The sequence below is a fragment of the Conger conger genome, chromosome 2 (genome assembly GCF_963514075.1).
Source record: "Conger conger chromosome 2, fConCon1.1, whole genome shotgun sequence".
Lineage (NCBI taxonomy): Eukaryota > Metazoa > Chordata > Actinopteri > Anguilliformes > Congridae > Conger > Conger conger.
Window position 1 is genome coordinate 69,755,820 of NC_083761.1, and position 26,252 is coordinate 69,782,071.

Here is a 26,252-nt window from a genome sequence, read left to right on the forward strand (position 1 = left end):
ACATGCCATCCCACAGGCTGGAGGGGCTGGATACCACCGTTTCCTCGGGCAACATCACCCCCTCGCCTATCAAGGCCCTCTTCCCGAAGAAGTTGAACTCTTGAGCCTGGGACTCATCACTGGAGGTGTAATCTGACTGGGCTAAGACTGGGCCTAGGTGTTGGGGTCAAATTGGCCAGGATTAGTGTACAGAAAAGTCTGGAATCAGGTCCTGAATGGCCTCAGCCCTCTTACTGTTCAGAACATCATCAAGTCACAGAGCAGAAAAAAAAAAACTGTGAGCGGTTCAAACCGTTTTAAAATAACTGAGCTCGTTATGATAAACAAATTTATGCAGGACCTTCCGCTATTTTATAACCTCTATCCTGCCTTTGGCACCACCATGTCCCTGAACTGAAGAGCTATTCAATTCCACTTCTTTCATCAGGTTACCTGTGTAGTAGAACCGAACCCACTTCTCGGTGATCATTTTAGCAGTGCCTTGCAGATAAATAGAGATGACTGTGAATATGTACGCTTTTTTTTTTTTCTTCCACTTTTTACATTTCTGATTTGCACAGAGTGGTGTTACCCTTTGACTGAGCTCTTTAAGTGTCCTGCCCATCAGCCTCCTGAAGAGACTGCAGGGGGACACGCAGAGATATCGCTGAAGAGAACATGTATAGGCCGTGCTCACTGAAACAAGCCCGATCTTTACTCAAGTGGGTCATGCTGATTGTGCCTCATGTCGCATACTCTCACGCCGTCTTCAGAGCACTTCTTATCAGAAGTCTGTGTGCTCTTATACACCAAGTTACTGCTAGGCAGTCTAGGCTTGTCGCACGGTCCGACTGGTTCCGATAAAGAACACAAGATGCTAAGTAGCAGAGGTCGGGATGCCAAGAGGGCGCAGCGTTTTATTTACACAAGGAGCAAGGCTGTTCACGGTGAGGATAGACATTCGTGAAGTTGAAGGGGGAAGACATTACACACACATTAGATGCAGAGAAATAGTGTGATAATGTAAGCCATACCTGTTGTTGTTTTTTTTTGTTTTTCTTCTTTGGAAGGGAGGCAGTAACTTTAAAGCACTTGCTAGTTTGACTCCATCATGCGCTTTAATAGGAAGTGCCTTTTTGTTTTAGTTTTTTTTTTTTACTTCAGTAGAGGTTTTCACTCCTCCAGCCTCTGGTGATTTGTCATTTTGTGTTCCTTCTCCTTGACTCCTTGACTCTAGTGATGAAATCACCATGCATCACTATTAAGTTGAGTGGTTGACTACAATGCTCTGTGTCTATGTGTGTGTCTGTATGTGCATGTGTGAGAGTGTGCGTGTGTCTGAGTGTGCGCATGTGAGTGTGAGAGTGTGTGTGTGTGTGTGTGCGTGTGTCTGAGTGTGCGCATGTGAGAGTGAGTGCGAGTGCGAGTGTGTGTGTGTGTGTGTGTGTGTGTGAGAGAGCAAGTGTGCAATAATTTTCCATTCTCAATGATGGATTCCCAGATCACTCCAGCTAATACATAGTACTATAGTGTATATGCTTGTCCTCTGTTGACTGCATTACATGTGGGGTACAGTCCTCGCTGGAGTTTAGAGACTCAGCTACAATCTGGTGAGCACAGTATTTCCCTCTGAGCACTATGTTGGCTTTCAGTCTTCTATCTGAGCCCACATTAACAGCAGATGGTCTTTTACTGCACATTTCACGAGCTGCAGGCAGAACAAGGTAGTAAGTCTGCCATAACCATTCCTCATTTACTGGTCTTTAAACAAGAGACTGCAATTCCAAGAGCCAAAATCACATCCAAATAATATGCCACACAATAGAAAGCCAACTTAGAATATTTCTTGAAAAAAATGTGTATTTCTCCCTGTATGCTTGTAGTGTTGGTATTGTTGTCTGTGTGGCAGAAAATAACATTGAATTTTTTGTGTGTGTGTCTGTGTGTGTGTGTGTGTGTGTGTGTGTGTGTGTGTGTGTGTGTGTGTGTGTGTGGGTGGTCATTTTACATTTCTAAAGAGTATCAGACCTCAAATCTCTTTATTCACCTTAAACATTGATGTATAGATTGTAGATTATGTTGCAAAATGCATTAGTCAAAATGTGTATAAAAGCTTTTTAAAAAACCGTATATTTTTAAGTTATGTGCCCTTGTGCCCATCTTGTTACTGTTTTGTATGTAAAATAAAATGTATTTTGTTTATGGACTGTAACCTGTCATTTGCTTCTGATGTTAATTATAGTGGAATTATACATTTTTTAGATCTTCAAATGGAAACCATTTTATGACCTGGATTTCATACAACTGGTTTATGTTTTCAGAAACTGCACAGCATTTGCAAATACATATAAAATGGTGGGCTTGACAATCTGGAAACTACACCCATTGTGCACTGCCCAAACTGTGCATTGGCATTGCTGTTTTATACAATTACAATTGTATGTGTGTGCATGTGCGTGTGTGTGTGTGTGTGTGTGTGTGTGTGTATGTGTGTGCATGGGTGTATGTGTGTATGTGTATGCATGTGTGTCTGTGTGCATGTGTGTGTGCATGTGTATCTCACAATGAAAGTGGAGAGCATGCTAATATTTTCAGAACTCTAACAGGAAGCATACTTTCCACGACATACATCTGTTAAACACATTGGCCTTCATAACCTTTGCAAACTTCAAATGTTTCAAATGCGCTCTCAAAGCCTCCTCTCTTCAAAGCCTGTCTGAAGCCCCCCAATGTAGTGCAGAGCTGGAAAATCACAAGAAATCTAACTTACTGACTTTTAACAGGGCTCTGCACATTTGCTCCCATACAGGCAAACCAGTTTCACAGTTTTCTTAGGTGTTTCAGCTCAGTTCCCAGACAGCTGACAAATGGTGAATCACAACGAATCTCAAAGCATGCACAGGTAGTGTTTAAAGTGTAGGCTAGACTGATCTAATTAATGACTATATAATCACTTGTAAAATACAGGTGACACTCCCTATGAGATTTACCTGAGAAAAACAAATATAATTTCCCCCCCTTTTGTCTTCATACTCTCCACTCAATGAACAATTATTTAAAGAGTTCTCAGCATGTGTCTGAAATGAATGCTCCAGTGTCAAAAGAAAACAGTTCAGCTGCCACAATATTTGACATTGACAGTATTGCTCCCCTCATTACAAATTCCCTTAACAAATTGAAACGTGACATGGGGAACACACAACTATTGCATTAAATGCACTGGAACAGTGCACCAGCTGCCAAATATGTTCATCAACACCCCATCTTGCCTTGTAGCTGCAGTGCCCCTGTACAGAAGGTTACCTTTACTCTGAATGGGGAAACCCACTACTCCAGCCCCAGGTTAACTCAAATCGTGCCTGCTACTCATTAGTCATCAAAATGAAAAACACAGCGGCTCATAAAATGAAGATGTGCAGCAGGGCAAGAGGATGGTTTGCCTGCAAATGAGAAAGTTCACATGCAATAGATAATCACAGTTATCATCCTGTTTTTCTAATATCTCTAAACTAAAGGGCCATGCTAAGCACCATAGAAATTCTAAGACAACTTTGTGATCTTTTTCCTTGCTACAGTACATACTCTGAACTGCATCATGAAATGTATCAATTAAAGATCAAGCATGGAAATATAACAAGAGGCCACACAAACAGAAAGACAATATAATAATGTCAAGCATTATACTTCAATCTCTCCACTCTCTGTCACTTCCAATTACCTTTTAAAATACATACATTCACTGAGCACTATATAAGGCAGATCTGTACACCAGCTTGTTAATGCAAATATTTAATCAGCCAATCATGTGGCAGCAACTAAATGCATAAAAGCATGCGGACATGGTCAAGAGGTTCAGCTGTGGAGAAATATGATCTAAGTGACTTTGACCGCACAACAGTCTCTAGAGTTTGCAGAGAATGGTGCGAAAAACTAAAAAACATCCAGTGAGCAGCAGTTCTGCGGGCAAAAACGCCTTGTTAATGAGAGAGGTCAGTGGAGAAGGACCAGACTGGTCAACGCTGACAGTAAGGTGACAGTAACGCATATAACACACATTACAATAGTGGTATGCAGAAGAGCATCTCCGAAAGCACAACGCTTCAAACCAATTCAGTGGATAGGCTACAGCAGCAGAAAGCTAAAAAGTCTAATAAATACCTAATAAAGTGGTCACTGAGTTCATACACAGATTAATTACTAGCATTAAATATAGATTCATTCTTAAGAAATGTGACATATCTTTTCATAAAGAGGTGGCTCCATTCAGGACTTACGTTGAATACTGAACTGACTACAAATACTAAAATACTCAAGACAAAGAGTCTGCATTTATACCCACATCATTCACATATACATTCCCTGGTGTGCTCCATCACAGAGAAGTCTGCATTTATACCCACATCATTCACATATACATTCCCTGGTGTGCTCCATCACAGAGGAGTCTGCATTTATACCCACATCATTCACATATACATTCCCTGGTGTGCTCCATCTCTCGTTTTGCAGGATTCATTGATTCATTAATCTAATGCTGCCTCAGCAGCAGATGCCTGCACTCTTCACCAGCAAATTCCCCCGCTACATGAGCTGAGCTATCCCTAAATGACTCACAGAGAGATGCTGAAACTCGCTGAGAGGTAGGAGACGAGTTGCTTACACAGCGACTCCCCTGAGGCTCACACACCTCTCACAGGCTCTGACACAGACAGAGGGCGTGATGGGATACCAGGCAGACGGCTTTCTCTGGCACATCATGTGATCACTATCAGGTGGAAATTCTACAATGAAGCAGACGAAAGGCCAATTGTTTAATTGATGTTTGAGAGAATGTGATGTCAAGAACATATGGAATGGTGATATGGTCATATATACAATACTTTCATATATTTATGATTACCTATAGAGATAGGCCTACATAAGTGCATACATACTTGAATACTATATTTGCATTGTGTGTTTGTATCCATGTCATACATACTTATGGGGAATAATTTGCAACAGTAAATTTTGGGACACTTGCCATCACAGCAACATTAAAACAGATTGACCCTCATTTGAATGTTATGTAGGCTACTGCCTTGCATTCACTGCTCACATTGATACATTTGCACCCATTTGATGTATATGCACATCCAATAGAGATACTGAAATAATTCAAATGAATCCTCATCTTCTGGGATTTTACCCTATATATTCCAAGTTGCGTATTCACTAAACAATATGGAAACCTGCCTTCCGTTCCTAATTACTCTTATCTTCGAAGGTATCGCATTATTATTCTAGCAATTGTCTGAACCGTTCGATTAAAATTGTATGACAAGGTAACGTATTCCTTGCTGACCTTTTTATTTAATTCAGAGTTCATTCAAGGGCAGCTGTTGCGTATCTCTTTAAGAATGCCATCCGGGGCATTGCTTCTTCATAAAAATTTAAAGAACAACAATTACTTACGGTATATCAATTAGGGGGAGTGGATTGTGAAAATCGGACTAGGATTTACCTAAAATGCAAGCCCCCTGAATACAATATGATTGTGTAGTAGCCAATATTTCTGTTTACGGAGCTGCATAAACCGCCGCAGAGATTGCAACGAGGGAACACTTGACTTGGGATGACACCTTGTGGCAGATTTTATATTATAAAGCACTTCATTTGAGTATTCTGAACAACACATGCCAGTAATCCAGGCAAGTCTATTATTATTTTGGATGACGTCTTCTAATTGAAGTGTCTCCTTAAAAATATCGGTAATCCTTGCAGATCTTATAGTGGAACGTGAAGATTATGGTTTTCATAAATTAAATGGATACCATATGCATGATATGTGGGTTATGGGACTGCAAGTTTTGTTGCTTGTACAATACATAGTAATCAAGCAAAAACAGAAATGATAATTGCTGAGTCACAATGGACGGTTTATTCACTCGATTCGATTCACAACTAAACTGGTGTACTCTGTATTTATAGGCTATGACATAGGCCAGTAAAATAATGATAGGTAATTTATCTATTTTGACAAAGACTTCAGTCCCCTTCCCGCAATCCTGTTAAACTTCCGACTGTAAATTACTTATATTCACGCCATTAACACCGATTCGGCTATTAATGCATACTGTGCAAATAATTTGATTGATTGCGACCGCTCTCAAAGCAGACGAGTGTCCGTAGAAAGCAGCCAAGATTCAAAAGCCCTGCTATACTTCCTCTTTCAAAATTCACCCGTATACATCCGTAAAAGTCTCCCTCCCTCCCTTCAATCGAGGATAACCCGTGTCGTCTTGGGCCCGCTCTTATTTTGGCAGTGAGATCAGGTTAGTACAATGCTTAGTCATGGTGAGTTACTGCTTTCCCTAGGTCCTGTATTCCGTAGCGCGCACACAGAAATGGAAGAATTGAACACTGTTTGATTGTATCTCTATGTAAGTAAGATTTAACACTGTAACTGTATCTGATTTATTCGTGTACTTTGACAGAGCCACTGTTTCTGCATGTGTTCTTGGTTGTAGTTTTCCGTTGTAACAAAAATGGTCCACGCTGATGTTTTGAAATTGTTATCGCGTACGATTCTCATTAGCTTGCTATTGCTACTTGTCCTGTGAACCTTGCTTTAGATAATTCGCTATAGTCGAACAAACTACATATTTCTGTTGATTACAGTGACACACCGGTTCATTTGTTTAATGTAGCGTTAGCTTCCTTTAACCCAAATATCAGTAATCAGTAATCACAATCGTTTGTCTTTGATGAAAAGTAAGAAATAACTAACCAGCAAAAACGAATAACCTAACGTTAGCTAACGTTAACTAGTATTTAAATTTATGTGTCTTTACAGATGTGTAGATGGCTAGCTCCAATTAAAGCTGGCTATCTTGGCTAACGCATGTTTATTTGGGTTTTTAACTTGGAACTTGAAATTGTGTGAGATATTGATTTTATTACACTGTGACATTGAAATAAGAAGAAGGATCGTGGCCACCCACGTTAGTCTTGCTGGCTTGCGAGATTTTTCATTTTAATATGGTTTGTAGCATAACGTTACAGTATCGTACCGACTCTTGTTTTGGTAACGTTACGTTACACACGGTTCCATTCCCCCACCTCCCTGATTAACCCTGTTTTTATTTAAGACGGACATTGAAGGCATTTTGCCAGACTAAAATATTTTGCAAGCTAGCTAAGATTCCGTCTTGTCGCATTTATCGTGCAGCTGACGATGAACAGCAGGGTTAGACGGCCCTTTACACTCGGAAGATTGGCTTGACGTTAATCAATGGGCTGCATAAACAAGTTTGTTTGCCAAGTTGCACAGTAACGTTCGTCAACACTAATGCAGGTTATCTAAGATGAAATGTCCTGATTGCAATCAACAGCGGTAGCTACGATGTGCGTGTGTTTATTTCTGTAAACTGGACCGAAGTCAAGCATGATCGGTCGGTAAAGATAGATCGTGTAAGTTACATGCTTTAAAAATGCAAATGAATCGCACTCCTGCTGCCAACATGTGCGGCAACTTAATGTGTGTCTTCTAGTGAAAGACACACCAAACACCAAAGGAAAATCTTATTGACGTATTTAAATGATCGACTACTTGGGATGAAAACCCACTTCAGCCTCAAAAGCGGACTAGTTTTTCAGACCAGTAACAAAGGCGGATATCTAGGTTACTAGACTCATTAAACATTAACAGTTGCGTTTGATGAATAATTAAATGAAAGAGAAAGTTGTGCTCGGTGTCCATATAGGGTAAAACGCCAAACAGCTGACGTTACTTTAGTTTGGCATCTGGCTTACTTGTGACTCCAATCACTGGCGCTAACGTTAAGTTCGCTGTATTTTTCTCGGTTGCCGTTTTGAGAAACATTCTTATCAAAGCAGTTTAAAGAGTTTAAAAATACCCAAAGACACGCTTGGCCAACAACACAGACAATGTTGCACGCAGCAACAAGGTTTCCTTCTTAGCAGCAGGCTTCTTTATCTAGGTCCACGGAGTTGGCTGGTATAGTTACTGTATTCTGGGCGGGGAAACTACAGCTAGCGTGTACCATAGCCCGGGGATCTCAGGCCTTTCCATGAAAACTAGTAATGGCACGTATGTTCAAACTTGACATTCTCTGAACTATGTAACGCTAGGCAAGTATCCGCACTATGTAGGCCTATCGACATAGTCCTACACGTAGAAAAACAATTGTCCAGTTAATAAACTGTTCTTATGAGACCACTAAGTTGTCTTTTTCGGTAACCTTGCGAGGTGCTGAGCTTTTAAATTCATTTATCTTGGTTAATGTTTTTTTATAGTTCTCGGTCGCAGTTCATCCTCTTAATACGTTGTTAATAGTTGTTACAACATTGTTAGTAGTTGTACTGTAACCACGATTGTTTGTTACAAAAGACTTAAAGGTATTTATGCATATTTAGGATAAATTGTGATATATTGACGTGTGCAAACTAAGTTTTCTGATGTTCAAAAATACTTAATATCTTGCTAATAAATAATTAATTGACGTGTTTCCTAAATTTTGTGAACTTTGTCTCAAATAGTGCGATTATTACGTTCAGAATTGTATGCATTGACATTACAATAATACCTTCCGCCCACGGTCTTGAATCCTAATGTTGACATTAGGATTCAAGAGCGTGAGTACAAAAGGCAAAATGTTAGCTCATTGCACAAAGGTGATGATAGAAGTTGTCATTCAAAACAACTGAGACTGCTGTGTTTATAGACTTCATCTCCAAAAGGCATCACTGCAGAATATATCTCTTGCCTATTGAACACAGTTTAGGTGCAATGCACTATATCTAATCCTGAGTCATTTTATTTTTTCTTCTCTTTTTGTAGAACAATGTATCTGCCTTTACCAGGTTATAGGTGTCTTTCATCAAAGCATATCTTAATTCTATTCAAACAAAGCATGTATCAAATATGGGGGGTTTTGTGTTGCATTCTGTGACCTGCATGAACATTACAGGGTGAAGCCTTGACACCATGAATACAGCTTTATTTACACCATGAAAATATAGGGTTGAAACCAGAATTGGAAACCAGTTTTTAAGTGGTGTGGTATTAGCTACCCTGTACTTTGACATTATTGGGTATGTTACTTTCCTATATATACCCCCCAATTTAGCAGATATTTCTGTTGTTTTGGGCATAAAAATGTTTACTTCCATTGATGGTGGTATGCATGTCTGGACTGACTGTTTACATGCACTCTTTCTGCAGGTTTCAGTGCAGCTAGGGACGTCCTCGTGAAAGCAGCTCAAACTAACTGGAAAAGAGGTGTTTGGAGAGCCATGCTTCGCTGCCTGGCATACCTCATCTAAACCCTGAGAAGAACAGTCACTGCAGAAGTTTTTACCGTCTTCATCTACTACCTTTAAAAGTCCTTGAAGCTCACTCTACCTGTGGTGGTGATGCAGATGATTCATATGATCCTTTGAATTTTTAAATATATATGCACATTAATTGTATTCTGTTATTTAACTATACAACGGTTGCTGTCAGTAAATGGGCATTTGATTATTTCTTTATTTGGTTTAAATTCCTTTTGCTGCCTTAGGTTTTCCAAGTTGCAGTAAAAAAAAACCCTCCCACAGAAAGCTGACCTGCTAGATATTTTTTGTCACTTTGACTTTGGAGAGCAAAAAAACAAGATTGTTAAAGAAGTTCCCCATCTGAAGACAAAAGTAGGAGAAATTCTTTGCCAACGAAAACAAAGCAAAGTCACTGGAAAATCTTCCGCCCAACTAACTGAGTCCAACCTGCTACATTTTTAACACAGCATAGAATTTCCTGTCATTCCTTCCAATACTGTTCCCATAACAACCAGAAACCAGGAGAAACTACAGCAGTATACTGTAGGAAGCCCATGTTTCTGGTAGCTCCACCTGGACTATATTCTTCATGTGTTTTTGTCAAAGTGTGTGCAGCAACGATACCAATGATTCAGCAGATAAATTCAGAGCACTTAAAATGGCCAGGCAGTGGAGGTCGAGAATGCCATCTCACTGAAAAATGATTGCACAAGTTAATTCCAGCCTTTAAAAGCATTGCACTGGACATGGACTGCAGCAAGTCACTCAGATAATACAAGCAATGCTTGCTCATGCTCCAAACTCTGCCTAGCTAAGCCCTAAAAGGAACTGCACCTCCTGCATACAAGATAACAATGAGAGATTGAGCAGCACAGTTACCTCAGTGTTTTTTTAGGATACAGTCTGCCTCGGCCAAATTCAAATGAAGGAAGTTATCAGTGTTGTACCGGTCACTGGCGTCTTAAAGTGTGAGACTTCCCTTCGCTGTCTGAGAGTGTGGTGTCAGATTTTTCGTCCTGCCTTCCAACCGCTCTAGACGGTGGTTCCCCACCCTTGACAAATTAGTCCCGAAGAATTGATGCATCGCCTTCTTAAAAAATAAAGGCACGCTTTCCTGCCCCGCCTGCGCGGTCTGTGGTTTTCCCCCCCGTTCCATAATTCCTTGGCCTTGGTTTCCCCCTGCTGTGCGCTGGCGAGCGAGGATGAAAGCGCGGGGTCTCGGCGGGCGGTGAGGATGTACACAGCGGGCGGCATGACGGAGTGCAAGGCGGAGGTGACGCCCTCCACCCGCAACGGCCACCGCGTCTTCAGCTACACGCTGGAGAGCCACACGGCGGCCGCCTTCGCCATCATGAACGAGCTGCGGCTGGAGCGCCAGCTGTGCGACGTCACGCTGCGCGTCAAGTACAGCGACCTGGAGGCCAAGGACTTCGTGGCCCACAAGGTGGTGCTGGCCTCCTCCTCCCCCGTCTTCCGTGCCATGTTCACCAACGGCCTGAAGGAGTGCGGCATGGAGGTGGTCCCCATCGAGGGCATCCACCCGAGGGTTAGTGTCTGTCTGTCTGTCTCTCTGTCTCTGTTTGTCTGTCTGTCTGTCTGTCGGTCGTTGCCTGTGTCATTGCCTCTGCCTCTGTGAGAACTTGAGTATGAGAGGAGAGAATTACTGTGCCTTTCCGTCTGTAAAGCCTTACTTGCTATGTGGAAAACTACTGAGAAGAGACTGTGGACCCTGGTGAATATAAACCCACCGAGTCCCCATTCACTGCACTGTAGTAGTGCCTTCCCCAAATACTTAAGATTACAGAAATTAAAATTTATCTTCCTAGTGCATGTTTTCTCAAGCAATTTAAAGTGGCGAAACAGTCCACGGAGCATGGCGGGTGTGTTGGAGTTCTGGTTGTGCCGGTTGACCACCCGCACTCCCCTGCTAGCGGAAGCTTGTTTTTTTGTGGCTAAGTGGCTGCCCCTCTGTCTCCAGGTGATGGAGCGGCTGATCGAGTTTGCCTACACCGCCAGCATCTCCGTGGGGGAGAAGTGCGTGATCCACGTGATGAACGGGGCGGTGATGTACCAGATCGACAGCGTGGTCAAGGCCTGCTGCGACTTCCTGGTGCAGCAGCTGGACCCCAGCAACGCCATCGGCATCGCCAGCTTCGCCGAGCAGATCGGCTGCACTGAGCTGCACCAGAAGGCCAGAGAGTACATCTACATGAACTTCAGCCAGGTCAGCGCTCCGATTACGCATGCATGCACGCACACACACACACACACACACACACTCGCGCGCACGAACATACAGCAAGCAGCCCGTGGACTGCAGTTTACTACAGGGACTGTTCTGACTAGAAAAAAATTGTCATTATTCGTTTGTCCAAATGATAATCACAACCATGTAGACAGGGTGTCTGAACATATAAACAAGTCAGACACAAATGTCTGAAATTTGCCAAGGTATTAAAAGGTTTGAACTGAAGAGCACTAGTATAGATTTCATAATGTTTCATTACTTTTCACTGTGGAAAAAGTAACTGCTTTGCCTCTGCCCTTTGCTTGGAGCTGCGCTGTTGTTAGAAAGATAACATCAGGAGCGCGCTCCAAATGCACACGTCCTGCACCCGACATGGGTCAAAATGCCAAACCATAAACTCTTACTATCGCTTGTTCACGTTGCATTTCACTGCGTAGGGGTCCTGTAGTCTGTTTGAGTTTTATTTGAACAAGTTACCCACTTCCCTGTAATGATGGCTGGGTAATTTCCTGTTGTGGTAAAAGTGTTTGAGGTACCTTTACCTACTCAGCTCATTTAATCAGGCTGTTGTCAGGGCTGTGTTGTAAGGTAATAGGCTTTTTGCGAAGTTTGTCTTCGGTGTGTTTTGGTCCGTTCTCTTCCTCTTGTTCATGCAAACAGCTGTTTTAAATACCCACTTTGGTGTTGCCTTCACAGAGTTAACTTTGACTGAGTCATGCGTACAGGAATGCGTGGGCAGGTCATAGCAGTGCACTCAGAACTCTGCGTTACTGCAGGCTGCTGTGTGGAGGGGAGGGGGCTCATTCTGTTTACTCTGAAAGACCAGGTGACTCATCTGCTCTGGTTTCCGTACATGTACCAGACACACCTCGTCTCCTTCAGCCAGTAATGTCCCCACTTCAAGTACTTTATGTAAGATGTGTGTACTTATTTACTGCAAAACATAACACGCCAATGTACATCTCCATTGTGTCTGCGCAGGCATTGCCTGTGAGTTACTTGGATTCTCTCCGCACAAAGAGGGATTTCTGTTTAAATTCTCAAACTTCTGTCAGCATGACACGAGTAATGTTGTGTAATGAATGGGGGATTTTGTTCACGATGCAGAAGATATCCAAACGGCGTGACCAATCGGAGAAGCTGCAGTACAGTCTTTGGGTTTCAGCTGTCGGGTCGAATTGAGTCAGTCAGCCAAAATCCTCATGCCTGAAATGGCCATTCTTTCATGTGGATTATTGGGGAAATTAGTGTTTCTCTTCAGTTATCTGGAACATTCTCGAGGCGGAGAGACTTGCACATACCAGTATCACCCATTTACAATATCCAAGGAGTGACGAGTGTGGGTGGAAGTCAGCCAGATGTGACACTGCTTCCATGACTCAAACTTAAGAGACTATGTGTAAACCGGTTTAAAGCAGACTCCAATAACCTCTTACAGGTTCTGATGTGCTGCGTGCTCTTAGTCTTTGAGAATGCCTCATGCAAGTTTGCAAACAGACATGGTTTTTATTATTTTCTTTAACAAGAAGCTTTTGTTTCACAATTGCTATTTTGCATAACTTGAACACAACAGACAGCTTGGTGACGTTTACCCGTCTGGTGAGCAGTGTGATGGTCTTAAGGGAACTCCAGTCTGGAAACTTAAACTGGGGAGAAGGTGCCAAGTGTGTGTGAGACGGCGCAAGCTGACCTCTGTCAGGCCGGGTCGTCAGTCAGGTATTTTGTACTGACCCCGGTCATACAGAGAACACTGATCACGCTTAGGTAAACTTCCTGACTGGCAAGGTCTCTGGTTCGGTGCGCATTTATTTACTCTAATATTAAATCCGTGCTGCTGCTCCGTCAGTGGATTCTGCTAAATTTCCCTCTCTAGTGCAAAGTTTGTGACAACTCGCATTAATTCTCTCACTTAAAATGAAATTGACTCCATTTCCCCCCTGAGCCCTGGGTTTGAATCCCGACCGGGATTTGCATGTTCTGTTTGTGTGGGTTTCCTCTCGGTAGTCTGGTTTCTTGTCACAATCCAAAGACATGCAGGTTAGGCTAATGGGTGTAGCCACAATAAGATCCGCACAGCCATTGGGCCCTTGAGCGAGGCCCTTAACCCTGCAATGCTCAAGGGGAGGATTGTCTCCTGCTTAGTGTAATCAACTGTACGTTGCTCTGGATAAGAGCGTCTGCCAAATGCCAATAATGTAATGTAATATATTAATAGGTCATTGCTGGAAATGAGAATGTGTGCTCAAGGAACCTACATTGTATAAATAAAGGTTAAATGAAAATAAAAAAGAGGAGTACGAGGCAGGCTCCCTGAGCTCTCCCTGCTCTGTCCAGTACGAGGTGGGTTCTCTGCCCTCTCCCTGCTCTGTCCAGTACGAGGTGGGTTCTCTGAGCTCTCCCTGCTCTGTCCAGTACGAGGCGGGTTCTCTGCCCTCTCCCTGCTCTGTCCAGTACGAGGCGGGTTCTCTGCCCTCTCCCTGCTCTGTCCAGTACGAGGCAGGGTTCTCTGCCCTCTCCCTGCTCTGTCCGGTACGAGGCAGGGTTCTCTGACCTCTCCCTGCTCTTTCCCCTCCCAGGTGGCCACGCAGGAGGAGTTCTTCAACCTGTCGCACTGCCAGCTGGTGACGCTGATCAGCCGGGACGAGCTGAACGTGCGCTGCGAGTCGGAGGTGTTCCACGCGTGCGTGGCGTGGGTGCAGTACGACCGGGAGAACCGCCGGCCCTACGTGCAGGCGCTGCTGCAGGCGGTGCGCTGCCACTCCCTCACGCCTCACTTCCTGCAGCTGCAGCTGCAGCGCTGCGAGCTGCTCAAGTGGGACGCGCAGTGCAAGGACTACCTCTCCCAGATCTTCCAGGACCTCACCCTGCACAAGCCCACCAAAGTGCTGTCCTGCCGGACGCCCAAGGTGCCCCAGCTCATCTACACGGCCGGCGGGTACTACCGCCAGTCGCTCAGCTACCTGGAGGCCTACAACCCCTGCAGCGGCGCCTGGCTGCGGCTGGCCGACCTGCAGGTCCCGCGCAGCGGCCTGGCCTCCTGCGTCATCAGCGGGCTCTTCTACGCGGTCGGGGGCCGCAACAACGCCCCCGACGGCAACATGGACTCCAACACGCTGGACTGCTACAACCCCATGAACAACTGCTGGTCGCCCTGCGCCCCCATGAGCGTGCCCCGGAACCGCATCGGCGTGGGCGTCATCGACGGCATGATCTACGCCGTGGGAGGCTCTCACGGCTGCATCCACCACAACAGCGTGGAGAGGCAAGTTCTGACCAATCGGGTCTGCCGGGAGGAGGGGCGGGAGGGGGGTCGTGGCCTGGTTCTGCGGTTGGGTTGAGTGGGTGGTCTTTTCTGCTGGGCTGTTGCTTGGTTGCAGTGTTTGTTTTCAGTTTGACCTTCTCTAACCGCTACTTTAGTTGGATTACTTTTCTCTTAGGTGCCTTTGCTAAACAAATGTCTTATCTTGGGTTCATTCATGAATGCCTTTTGAGTGAAGCATTGTTCCACAGAGTTGTTGTTCTACTCTAAAACCCAACTTCCTATTCAGAAAGAAATGCTTCCTCTTAAAAAAACTAAACATCCATAGCGTGACGTGACGTGTTGGCGCAGATTAACTTTCGCTTTCACACCTACACTTACACCAGCAGCAGTAACAATCTTCTGTGTCTGTGGCTGAAGTCTTTGTCCTCTTTCTTTGTTTTCTTTTTGTTTTGTTTGCAGGCCGGTTGAAAATCACAAACTGTTGGATATGTCTGTTAGAGGTGTCATTTAAATTGTCCCCTTGAGCAATGAGAATCATAAACCAGTCAGCCTTCTACAACAAATGCTATTGTGTATGTGTCTTTGGGGAGCTTTCATTGTCCTGTACTGCCACTCATAACTGTTTGAAACCACTTTGTTAAACACTCAAAGCGGTGTGGTGGATGTGCGAGGGACTGACCGAGCGCGCTCTGTGCCCCAGGTATGACCCCGAGAGGGACTTGTGGCAGCTGGTGGCCCCAATGCTGACGCGGCGCATCGGGGTGGGCGTGGCCGTCATCAACCGGCTGCTGTACGCGGTGGGCGGGTTCGACGGGACGCACCGCCTCTGCTCCTCCGAGTGCTACAACCCCGAGAGAGACGAGTGGAGGAGCACGGCACCCATGAACACCGTGCGGAGCGGGGCGGGTGAGGACACGCACGCACACAACCACACTGACAACCACTGATACACACACACACACACACACACACACACACACACACACACACACACACACACACACACACACACACACACACACACTGACAACCACTGATACACACACACACTCACGCTCACAACTACACACTCTCAACCACAGACACACACTCACACACGCACATAATCCCTCACACTCACACTCACACACGCACATAATCCCTCACACTCACACTCACAACCACACGCACACACGCACACACCAAGGCAAGTGAGGACAAGTGCACAAGCGAACACATGGATGCACACACATGTACACTATCTCCAGCATGCGGTGTTGGATTTCTTTCAGTCTTTTTTATTTTATTTAATCATACCTGATGCTATATCACACCTCTAATTTTCTCAGCCAAAGTGAAATGATTCCGGGGGAGAGAACTCTTATTTTTCAATGTTGATATGTCAGCAACAGGCCCATGCTGTTTTGACGTGGTAGATAAAAACATGATTACAAGGATAAAGAGCGAGAACATATGCGATGTGTGTTTCAAAACTAATAGGTAAGTTAATCAACATTGAACAGATGCAAGTGATGTTTCACTGAAGTTTGGAGATGTGTTACCGTATGAAGCCTGAAGTATGATTAAAGACGAAATTAAGGAATTGCGCTAAAAAAACTATTCGATGTAGCGCGATAGGGACTGAGGACACACACCCACACACACACACACCCACACACACACGCACACAGCCGTGTGACACATCACAGCCTGACTCGGCAGTTTCCTGCTCCAGACCTACCCTGTGGCAGTGTAAGAATGCAGCTCTCCATTGATCGGACTTCAAACTCTTAATTACACTTGATGAGCTGGAAATATGTATTCCAGTGTATGCTTGACAGTTAGCCGATTGATTTTTATTGCTAATCCTGATCTTTAGTCAGTCAACAAGCCTGAGAAAATGATCAGTTAAACGTGCAGGAGCATAGACTTAGGACAAGTGCTGGAAAAGGGCAGTGTTAAAGAGGGCTGTATAGAGTTGTGTTCAAGGAAACGGCAGTACAACATCAGTAACCTCATGAACCACTGTTATTAATAGTATTAGTAGTGATATTTCTGCATGGCAAATACTTTACTTGTAGATGTAGTAGACAGACCCAACTGTCTTGACATGCACACTGCTTGTTCTGAGTAATTGACTCATTCATTGAAAGTGGCATGTTCAAAATAATAGCACTGTGGAGTTTAATTGGAAAATGCATTCATTCTTTGAAAAAACAGGTGTCATTAATTGTCCTTCATTAAGGAAGAAGGGAAGCAAATGTTTCACACATTGTTATAAAATATATTTCCTTCTGGTATGGGGATGTTTTTCATACTACGGTGTTCCAGGGATCATGGATCAATTTGAATACATAAAAATACTTGAAGAGATTATGTTGCCGTATGCCGAAGAGGAAATGCCCCTGAAATGGTTGTTTCAGCAAGACAACGACCGCAGACACATGAGTAAGCAAGCAACATCTTGGTTCCAGACAAAATGGATTGAGGTAATGGAGTGGCCAGCTCAATCCCCTGACCCCAGCCCCATTGAAAACTTGCGGGGTGACATAAAAAGTGCAGTTTCTGAAGCAAAACCTAAAAATCCACAGGGGCGGCCTGTAGCGTAGTGGTTAAGGTACATGACTGGGACCCATAAGGTCAGTGGTTCGATAGATAATTGTCTCCTGCTTAGTCTAATCAACTGTACGTCGTTCTGGATAAGAGTGTCTGCCAAATGCCATTAATGTAATGTAAATGGTTGGCATTTATATAGCGCCTTTATCCAAAGCGCTGTACAATTGATGCTTCTCATTCACCCATTCATACACACACTCACGCTGCCATGCAAGGCGCCGACCAGCTCGTCAGGAGCATTTAGGGGTTAGGGTTTAGGTGTCTTGCTCAGGGACACTTCGACACAGCCCAGGCAGGGGATCAAACCAGCAACCCTCCGACTTCCAGACGACTGCTCTTACTGCCTGAGCCATGTCGCCCCAGTTCATTCATCCTGGGCTGAAATACCTGTTTCTCGGTGCCAGAAGTTGGTTGACTCGATGCAACGCAGATGCGCAGCAGTTGGTTATGCAACTAAATATTAGTTCAGTAATTTAAAGTGAAGTAAAATCTTTAAAAGTGTATTCAGTTTATACAATTTGAAGAGATAAATGTCGACACTGCCATTTTTTTTTTTACAGATTTATATTCCTTTTCTTTTCTTCCTGTAAAAGAATAACAGACTTGCTTTGATTTGGAATTGAATGTGTAATGTTTCCACTACATTTGAAATATTGAACTGAAAGCTATTTAAAAATATTTTCACTTCATTCACTTTTTTTTAACCCACTGCTATTTATTTGAACACAACTGTATGGAGGGGATTTTACAGCCCTGCACTGCTGCAGTTTGCTGGGGCAGCCTGTAGCCTAGTGGCTAAGGTACACGACTGGGAGGTTGGTGGTTCAAGCCCCGGTGCCCCTTACTGCTGTAAGGCCCTTAACCCTGCATTGCTCCTAGAGGTATTTTCCCCTGCTTAGTCTAACGAACTGTAAGCCACTCCGGATGAAAGCGTCAGCTAAATAAATAAAAGTTTACTGACCCCACCCTGCTCCCTGTCCTGGCCCTGTCAGGAGTCTGCAGCCTGGGCAGCACCATCTACGTCATGGGCGGCTACGACGGCACCAACCAGCTGAACAGCGTGGAGCGGTATGACGTGGAGACCGACAGCTGGAGCCTGGTGGCGTCCATGAGACACCGACGCAGCGCGCTGGGAGTCACCACACACCACGGCCGCATCTACGTGCTGGGTGAGCAAGAGTACACACTTACACCTTTAAACAAGGGTACACACACGCACTCACCTTTACACAAGAGTACACACGCACTCACGCACTCACCTTTAAACAAGAGTGCACGCGCACACACGCACTCACGCACTCACCTTTACACAAGAGTACACAGGCGCACACACACTCACCTTTAAACAAGAGTACATGCGCACTCACACACACACCTTTAAACAAGAGTACACACACACGCGCGCACACACCTTTAAACGAGTACACACGCACTCACCTTTAAACAAGAGTACACACGCACTCACCTTTAAACAAGAGTACACACGCACTCACCTTTAAACAAGAGTACACACGCACTCACCTTTAAACAAGAGTACACACGCACTCACCTTTAAACAAGAGTACACACGCACTCACCTTTAAACAAGAGTACACACGCACTCACCTTTAAACAAGAGTACACACGCACTCACCTTTAAACAAGAGTACACACGCACTCACCTTTAAACAAGAGCACTCACGCACTCACCTTTAAACAAGAGTACACACGCACTCACCTTTAAACAAGAGTACACACGCACTCACCTTTAAACAAGAGTACACACGCACTCACCTTTAAACAAGAGTACACACGCACTCACCTTTAAACAAGAGTACACACGCACTCACCTTTAAACAAGAGTACACACGCACTCACCTTTAAACAAGAGTACACACGCACTCACCTTTAAACAAGAGTACACACGCACTCACCTTTAAACAAGAGTACACACGCACTCACCTTTAAACAAGAGTACACACGCACTCACCTTTAAACAAGAGTACACACGCACTCACCTTTAAACAAGAGTACACACGCACTCACCTTTAAACAAGAGTACACACGCACTCACCTTTAAACAAGAGTACACACGCACTCACCTTTAAACAAGAGTACACACGCACTCACCTTTAAACAAGAGTACACACGCACTCACCTTTAAACAAGAGTACACACGCACTCACCTTTAAACAAGAGTACACACGCACTCACCTTTAAACAAGAGTACACACGCACTCACCTTTAAACAAGAGTACACACGCACTCACCTTTAAACAAGAGTACACACGCACTCACGCACACACCTTTAAACAAGAGTACACACGCACTCACGCACACACCTTTAAACAAGAGTACACACGCACTCACACACACACCTTTAAACAAGAGTACACACACACACACACCTTTAAACAAGAGTACACACACACACACACACACACACACACCTTTAAACAAGAATACACACACACACACACTCACACACCTTTAAACAAGAGTACACACACATGCACACACCTTTAAACAAGAGTACGCACACACCTTTAAACAAGAGTACACACACACTCACCTTTAAACAAGAGTACACACGCACTCACCTTTAAACAAGAGTACACACGCACTCACCTTTAAACAAGAGTACACACGCACTCACCTTTAAACAAGAGTACACACGCACTCACCTTTAAACAAGAGTACACACGCACTCACCTTTAAACAAGAGTACACACGCACTCACCTTTAAACAAGAGTACACACGCACTCACCTTTAAACAAGAGTACACACGCACTCACCTTTAAACAAGAGCACTCACGCACTCACCTTTAAACAAGAGTACACACGCACTCACCTTTAAACAAGAGTACACACGCACTCACCTTTAAACAAGAGTACACACGCACTCACCTTTAAACAAGAGTACACACGCACTCACCTTTAAACAAGAGTACACACGCACTCACCTTTAAACAAGAGTACACACGCACTCACCTTTAAACAAGAGTACACACGCACTCACCTTTAAACAAGAGTACACACGCACTCACCTTTAAACAAGAGTACACACGCACTCACCTTTAAACAAGAGTACACACGCACTCACCTTTAAACAAGAGTACACACGCACTCACCTTTAAACAAGAGTACACACGCACTCACCTTTAAACAAGAGTACACACGCACTCACCTTTAAACAAGAGTACACACGCACTCACCTTTAAACAAGAGTACACACGCACTCACCTTTAAACAAGAGTACACACGCACTCACCTTTAAACAAGAGTACACACGCACTCACCTTTAAACAAGAGTACACACGCACTCACCTTTAAACAAGAGTACACACGCACTCACCTTTAAACAAGAGTACACACGCACTCACCTTTAAACAAGAGTACACACGCACTCACCTTTAAACAAGAGTACACACGCACTCACCTTTAAACAAGAGTACACACGCACTCACCTTTAAACAAGAGTACACACGCACTCACCTTTAAACAAGAGTACACACGCACTCACCTTTAAACAAGAGTACACACGCACTCACGCACACACCTTTAAACAAGAGTACACACGCACTCACGCACACACCTTTAAACAAGAGTACACACGCACTCACGCACACACCTTTAAACAAGAGTACACACACACACACACCTTTAAACAAGAGTACACACACACACACACCTTTAAACAAGAGTACACACACACACACACACACACACACACCTTTAAACAAGAATACACACACACACACACTCACACACCTTTAAACAAGAGTACACACACATGCACACACCTTTAAACAAGAGTACGCACACACCTTTAAACAAGAGTACACACACACACACACCTTTAAACAGAGTACACACACAAACACACACACCTTTAAATAAGAGTACAGGCCACTCGCAATGGTCACTTGGGTCTGAGCTGGTTTAGTGATGTTAAGATTAAGATCAAAACAAAGCACTGTAATAGGAAAAAAATAACATTTTATATTAATTAAAAGGTACAACACTAATAATTAAGGAAATATATCTTGCCTTATTTATGGGTAATTCCATATCAATTCAACACACTTTATGGAGATGTAGCATACTGTTTTGACCTTAAGAAAAAACCCCTGAAACTGAAATTAAATATCTCAGATCATTAATCTGGGTGATGTGGGCTAACAAGGTTTGCGCTAATTCGCTTCACTCCATGACTTTGATTTGCCTTATCTCCATTACTGTAGGTTGTAGAAAGTGTATTGCTGTAAAGGTCTTCACCAGCTCCATCTTGCATATATATTATATCAGAAAATCTAGAAATCTGAAAACTAAATCTTAAAATGGATTACGTTTTAACCAAGGTTGGGTTCTAATATCAATACCATCTCCAGAAGATGTGGTCTTGGATATTTGAGTAATTTCTGCGATAATTACTTATCTGAAACAGCATCACACGGTTTTGAATGACTAATTAATTCCTGCTCTTCCACCCTCCCTTTACCTGGTAGTCATGTGTGAAGACAGTCTGACCAATCAGTAACTAATTAGCCAGGAGAAAAGAAAATCAGGGCTGGATTTGGATTAGTTAAGAACCAGCAGGTGGCTCCTCCTGTTGTAGCTCTTCTGGTTGTGCCAGTGCCAGCTCTGGCTGGCAGCCCAGCAGGGTGACGCACAGTGGGATCTCACTCACACAAATAAAGGAGCGCATTGCACACCTGCACCCCCTGCTGGTCACTCCGACACCTCACAAGCTGCACGTGTTTGTGTGTAAAGCTGACTCATAGACGGCGTTGCCTTGCGGTGTGTGACTCAGAAGACATGTGTACACTCTCCCAGATCGACAGAGGAGGTTGCTGTAATGATAAGTTGATGATAATAATGGGGTAAAACCCTTTAAAGGTCCCATATTGTAACACCTTTCCAGTGTTTTATTTTAGGGCCTGATAGCCATGAGAGGACGCTTGTGTGGTTTTAAGTACCAAAATAATCTCTATCCAGTTTTACTTGTCCATTCTTCAGCGCCTCTCATGAGCTTTGCCAAGAACAGGCTGTTTCTTTAAGGCTCATTGATGTCGGTGAACATCTGTTCTGATTGGCTGTCGAGCTCCAACAATCTGAATGGTGAACGTGCTGAGCGTTTGGATGTTCAGGTACAAGGTGGGGCATGGTGAAGCTCACAATGTCACAACTTCATGGAAGTTCAACGGCTCTGTCTTCAGACAGATTGTGTGAATTTATTTGGGGACTGTGGGTTTTAACTCCTTTATTCCTTTATAAACTCCTTTATAAACTCCTTTATAATCCACATAGGCAGGGAAATGTAATTTTCCACAATATGGGACCTTTAAAAAAAAGCAGCAGACCCTGTCTCCCCTGGCCTATGTTTGTGGACCCCAGTGCTGTGTGGTTTCAGTTTTACACCACAGCCCTTCTAGCATGTTAGTCTTTAATGTTGAGGTTTGCAACAACATTTACTCTAGAGAGCACTTTCGGTAACACTTTACAATAAGGTTGCATGAATTAGCGTTAACTAATGTAGTTGTTCATTAACTAACCACTGAAGCTAATCTGTACAGCATTGTTAATGTATTTGTACATGATTAATTCACAACTACATTGGAAATTCATATTGGAATGAAACAAAAGTTAATGTATTACATTTCTAATGGTTAAATAATGATATGTTATCCTATGGTTTGTATAGATATTCATGTAACAATACATTAGTTAGTAGTTAAGAAATGCATTAACAATTTGAACTTCAAATGCTATTTTAAGTTCTTGCTTAATGAATTTTACATCATTAATTCATGATCAACACATTAGTTAATGCCAATTCATGAACCTTATTGTCGAGTGTCACTGCACTCTCTTCGTAAGACCTGTTGATATTGGCTAACTGTTGAAAGGCCTAATTCTCACTGACCTTGCATAACCCTGTGGCCATTCTTAAAAAGTCACTTGCAGTAAATGTTATGAAACTGTCCGGGTGGAGCGTGTCAGAACAGCAGCCAGTAACTAATAGAGGCACTTTCAACACACCCCGCTTGCGCAAACTAGCCAGTGTCACCGTGCTCCCTGCTGTGAGTCACAGGAGAGGCTCGACGGGGGCAGTAATGACGGTGCGTCTCCCCCCCTCCCCTCCTCTCCCAGGTGGGTACGATGGGAACACCTTCCTGGACAGCGTGGAGTGCTACGACCCGGAAACGGATACGTGGGAGGAGGTCACCAGAATGACCTCGGGGAGGAGCGGCGTGGGCGTGGCCGTCACCATGGAGCCCTGCAGAAAGGACCTGGTCCCGTGTCAGAAGCACTAGACTAGAGCTAAACGAAGAACCTCACACACACACACACACACACACACACACACACACACACACACACACACACACACACACACACACACACACACACACACACACACACACACACACACACACACACACACACACACACACACACACACACACACACACACACGGTCCACAGTCTGACCACCCCACGGGCTGAATGTGCTGTTCACCCCTCCGGACCCCTGCATCTCTCACTCAGCTCTGAAAGGGGTGCAGGTGCACCTCCACTCAGCTCTGAAAGGGGTGCAGGTGCACCTCTCACTCACTGTCATCCATCAAATGGAACACCGCCAACGCCAGCCTTTCGGAATCCCAGGGGTTCCCCTCGTTTCTCTTTATTTTAATCTCAGGTCTTAACATACGGTCACCGTCTACAAGATCATCCCAGATCTTCAGTTAATTTTCAGGTAATCTGTCACTCACCGAACAGTACTTTTCAGACCTTACATGACTTTATGGTTATCAAGATTTTCTAGCTGGATTTTTTTATGCACAGATTATTACGGCCTGTGAATGACTTGGACCTCTGAGAGGGTTTTCTTTTTTTTTCTTTTTTTAAGGCCATGCTGCGTGGACAAACTGTGGGGAAATGGGTGTGTGGGTATAAAAATGTTGAAGGTTGGTGTCCCTTGGGCCACTTGAAGAGTTGGAAGGGACTGGAGACTCCTGCGAACGGAAAGCGACGCTGTCTTGCCTGGCCACTAGATCAGTATATTTGCGCACATTCTGTGGTGGATCGGAGGGAGGTGCTACTGGTGCTCTATGCTAGTGAGAAACGGAGCTTGCCAACCGTGGTGTATAGGACGGACATCACCTCTACTTCTGTTGGACAAGTCTGCGACATCGCCTGTATTTTTGAGAGCTCTTGCAAAGGGAGCGATAGCTTCAGAACTGGAGGACTTCTGTTTTCAGGAGAAGTGGTGATGAATGTAAGAACGCTACGTAAATTGTGTTTTCTAAAAATGTGTACGTTCACACCACTTCAACCCAGCACCTTACCTTAGACCCCCCCCCCCCCCCCCCCCCCCAAACGAAAAATAATTTTAATTCATATGGGGGCCTGGTCTCTCTAATAAACAGAAATTTCATTAGTCGTAGGAAATGTATTTGTAACAGCAGTTAAAGCTACAAGATCTTTTCTTTTTTTTATTAAACGAGTAGCATTTTGTATGTTGATATTCCATAGTCTTGTACAGAATTCTAAAGCTTGTTTTTCAGATTGTTTTTTGTTTTTTTTCTCCTACGGACTTCCACTTTGTAAAGGATTTGATTCTTAAATAGTTTCTTGCTGACGGAGCATGTGTTGCATTTAGGAGAGATGCTTGTGAGTGCTAAATCTTATTTTGCTTCTCCAAATGAAAGGGAAATGTTTTTCTTAGTTCAAAATTAACACCAACTGATTATTTAAAAAACGCTTTGTAAATTTTGAAGCAAAAACGAGTGTACAACAAACGCATTGTATATTAAAGTATTTGTTTATTGTAAAAAAAATATATATATATACTCTGCTTTCTCAATTCTCAACTGCCAATTCCATTTATCCAATGCAGTAATCCAGCACATCCCTACATGCAGTATACCATCAAAATCTTATAATCGATAAATCAAAGGCCTGAGGATTGGTTGGTCTTTGAATTGCTCAATACAGAAATAGTTCTCGTGATGGTGGGAGGTTTATCATACTAAATGTTCAAGTCAAGTTAGTGAAGTCAAACTTTATTTGTCCCGTCAGTGTAAATTTGGTTGCAGACGTGTAATAAAATAATCCCAAGAGTAAGTGCTTTGATGCATGGTTCACCCAAGTCCATTCCGAATTGAAAAGTTCAGTCATTTAAAAGCACTCCTAAGATTGTAAAATATAAAATGCTCCGAAAATGCTATGTCCAATACTCAGGCATTTTAGCCTCTTAATTGCAAGTTTAGACTTTAAAACATTTTTTTAAAGTATGTTTTAATTCTCTGGGTATGTAAGGTATATTTTCTCCTTCCAGAAGGCTTAGGTTCCCAACCCAGACCAGGTAAAGAAGGACAAAATAGTCTCAATAAAACCCCTGTAAAACACATATTGCACATTGCGATTAGCCTGTATGATCAAAACCGTAGAAACGAGCAAGACTGGGAAGAAGTGTTTGCAAAGAACATGAATAAAACTTCGACAACAGCGGACAAAGATGAGCTCCGCTAAACTAGTATGGTTGAGACTTGATACTTAACACATCAGTGTTGCATTAGGTGCAATGTAAACTCACCAGTTATCACCCCATAAAAAGCAAAAGTACGATTCACATATGAATCATATACAATTAGTAGTTCACACTAGACTTATTAAAATCTCTATTCAGGCTTAATCACTTAAAAGTGCTTAAATGCGGTTCTGTGGATAAATGTCGCCATATGACCACCAGGGGACACCAAAGTAAAATAGTTACAGGTACAGTGCAGTAGGCTACTGGATTAGGCTACGGTAGGCGTACTATAAAAACAATCCGGTAACACTTTACTTGAAACCGCGCGAGA

General features: G+C 43.6%; 2 protein-coding genes across 3 annotated transcripts in view; both read left to right on the plus strand.

Annotated features, from left to right (window-relative positions):
• s1pr5b (sphingosine-1-phosphate receptor 5b) overlaps positions 1-2,191 on the plus strand; it is a 5,110-nt gene extending 2,919 nt beyond the window's left edge. Inside the window, exon 2 of the mRNA XM_061231377.1 lies at positions 1-2,191. This exon is cut by the window's left edge and continues 1,467 nt beyond it. Coding sequence (XP_061087361.1) covers positions 1-104 — 104 coding nt within the window. The 3' untranslated portion in view covers positions 105-2,191.
• Positions 2,192-6,198: 4,007 nt separating this feature from the next.
• keap1b (kelch-like ECH-associated protein 1b) lies at positions 6,199-25,224 on the plus strand. 2 transcript variants are annotated; one of them, XM_061230706.1, is made up of 7 exons: positions 6,199-6,293; positions 9,206-10,843; positions 11,276-11,521; positions 14,122-14,807; positions 15,508-15,713; positions 18,395-18,571; positions 23,536-25,224. In XM_061230706.1, the coding sequence occupies exons 2-7, from the start codon at positions 10,532-10,534 to the stop codon at positions 23,697-23,699; spliced, it is 1,791 nt and encodes a 596-aa protein (XP_061086690.1). In that variant the 5' UTR covers positions 6,199-6,293; positions 9,206-10,531; the 3' UTR covers positions 23,700-25,224. The 2 variants fall into 2 exon arrangements, with proteins under 2 accessions (XP_061086690.1, XP_061086689.1); XM_061230705.1 differs by having other exon boundaries at positions 6,282-6,401.
• Positions 25,225-26,252: the final 1,028 nt, after the last annotated feature.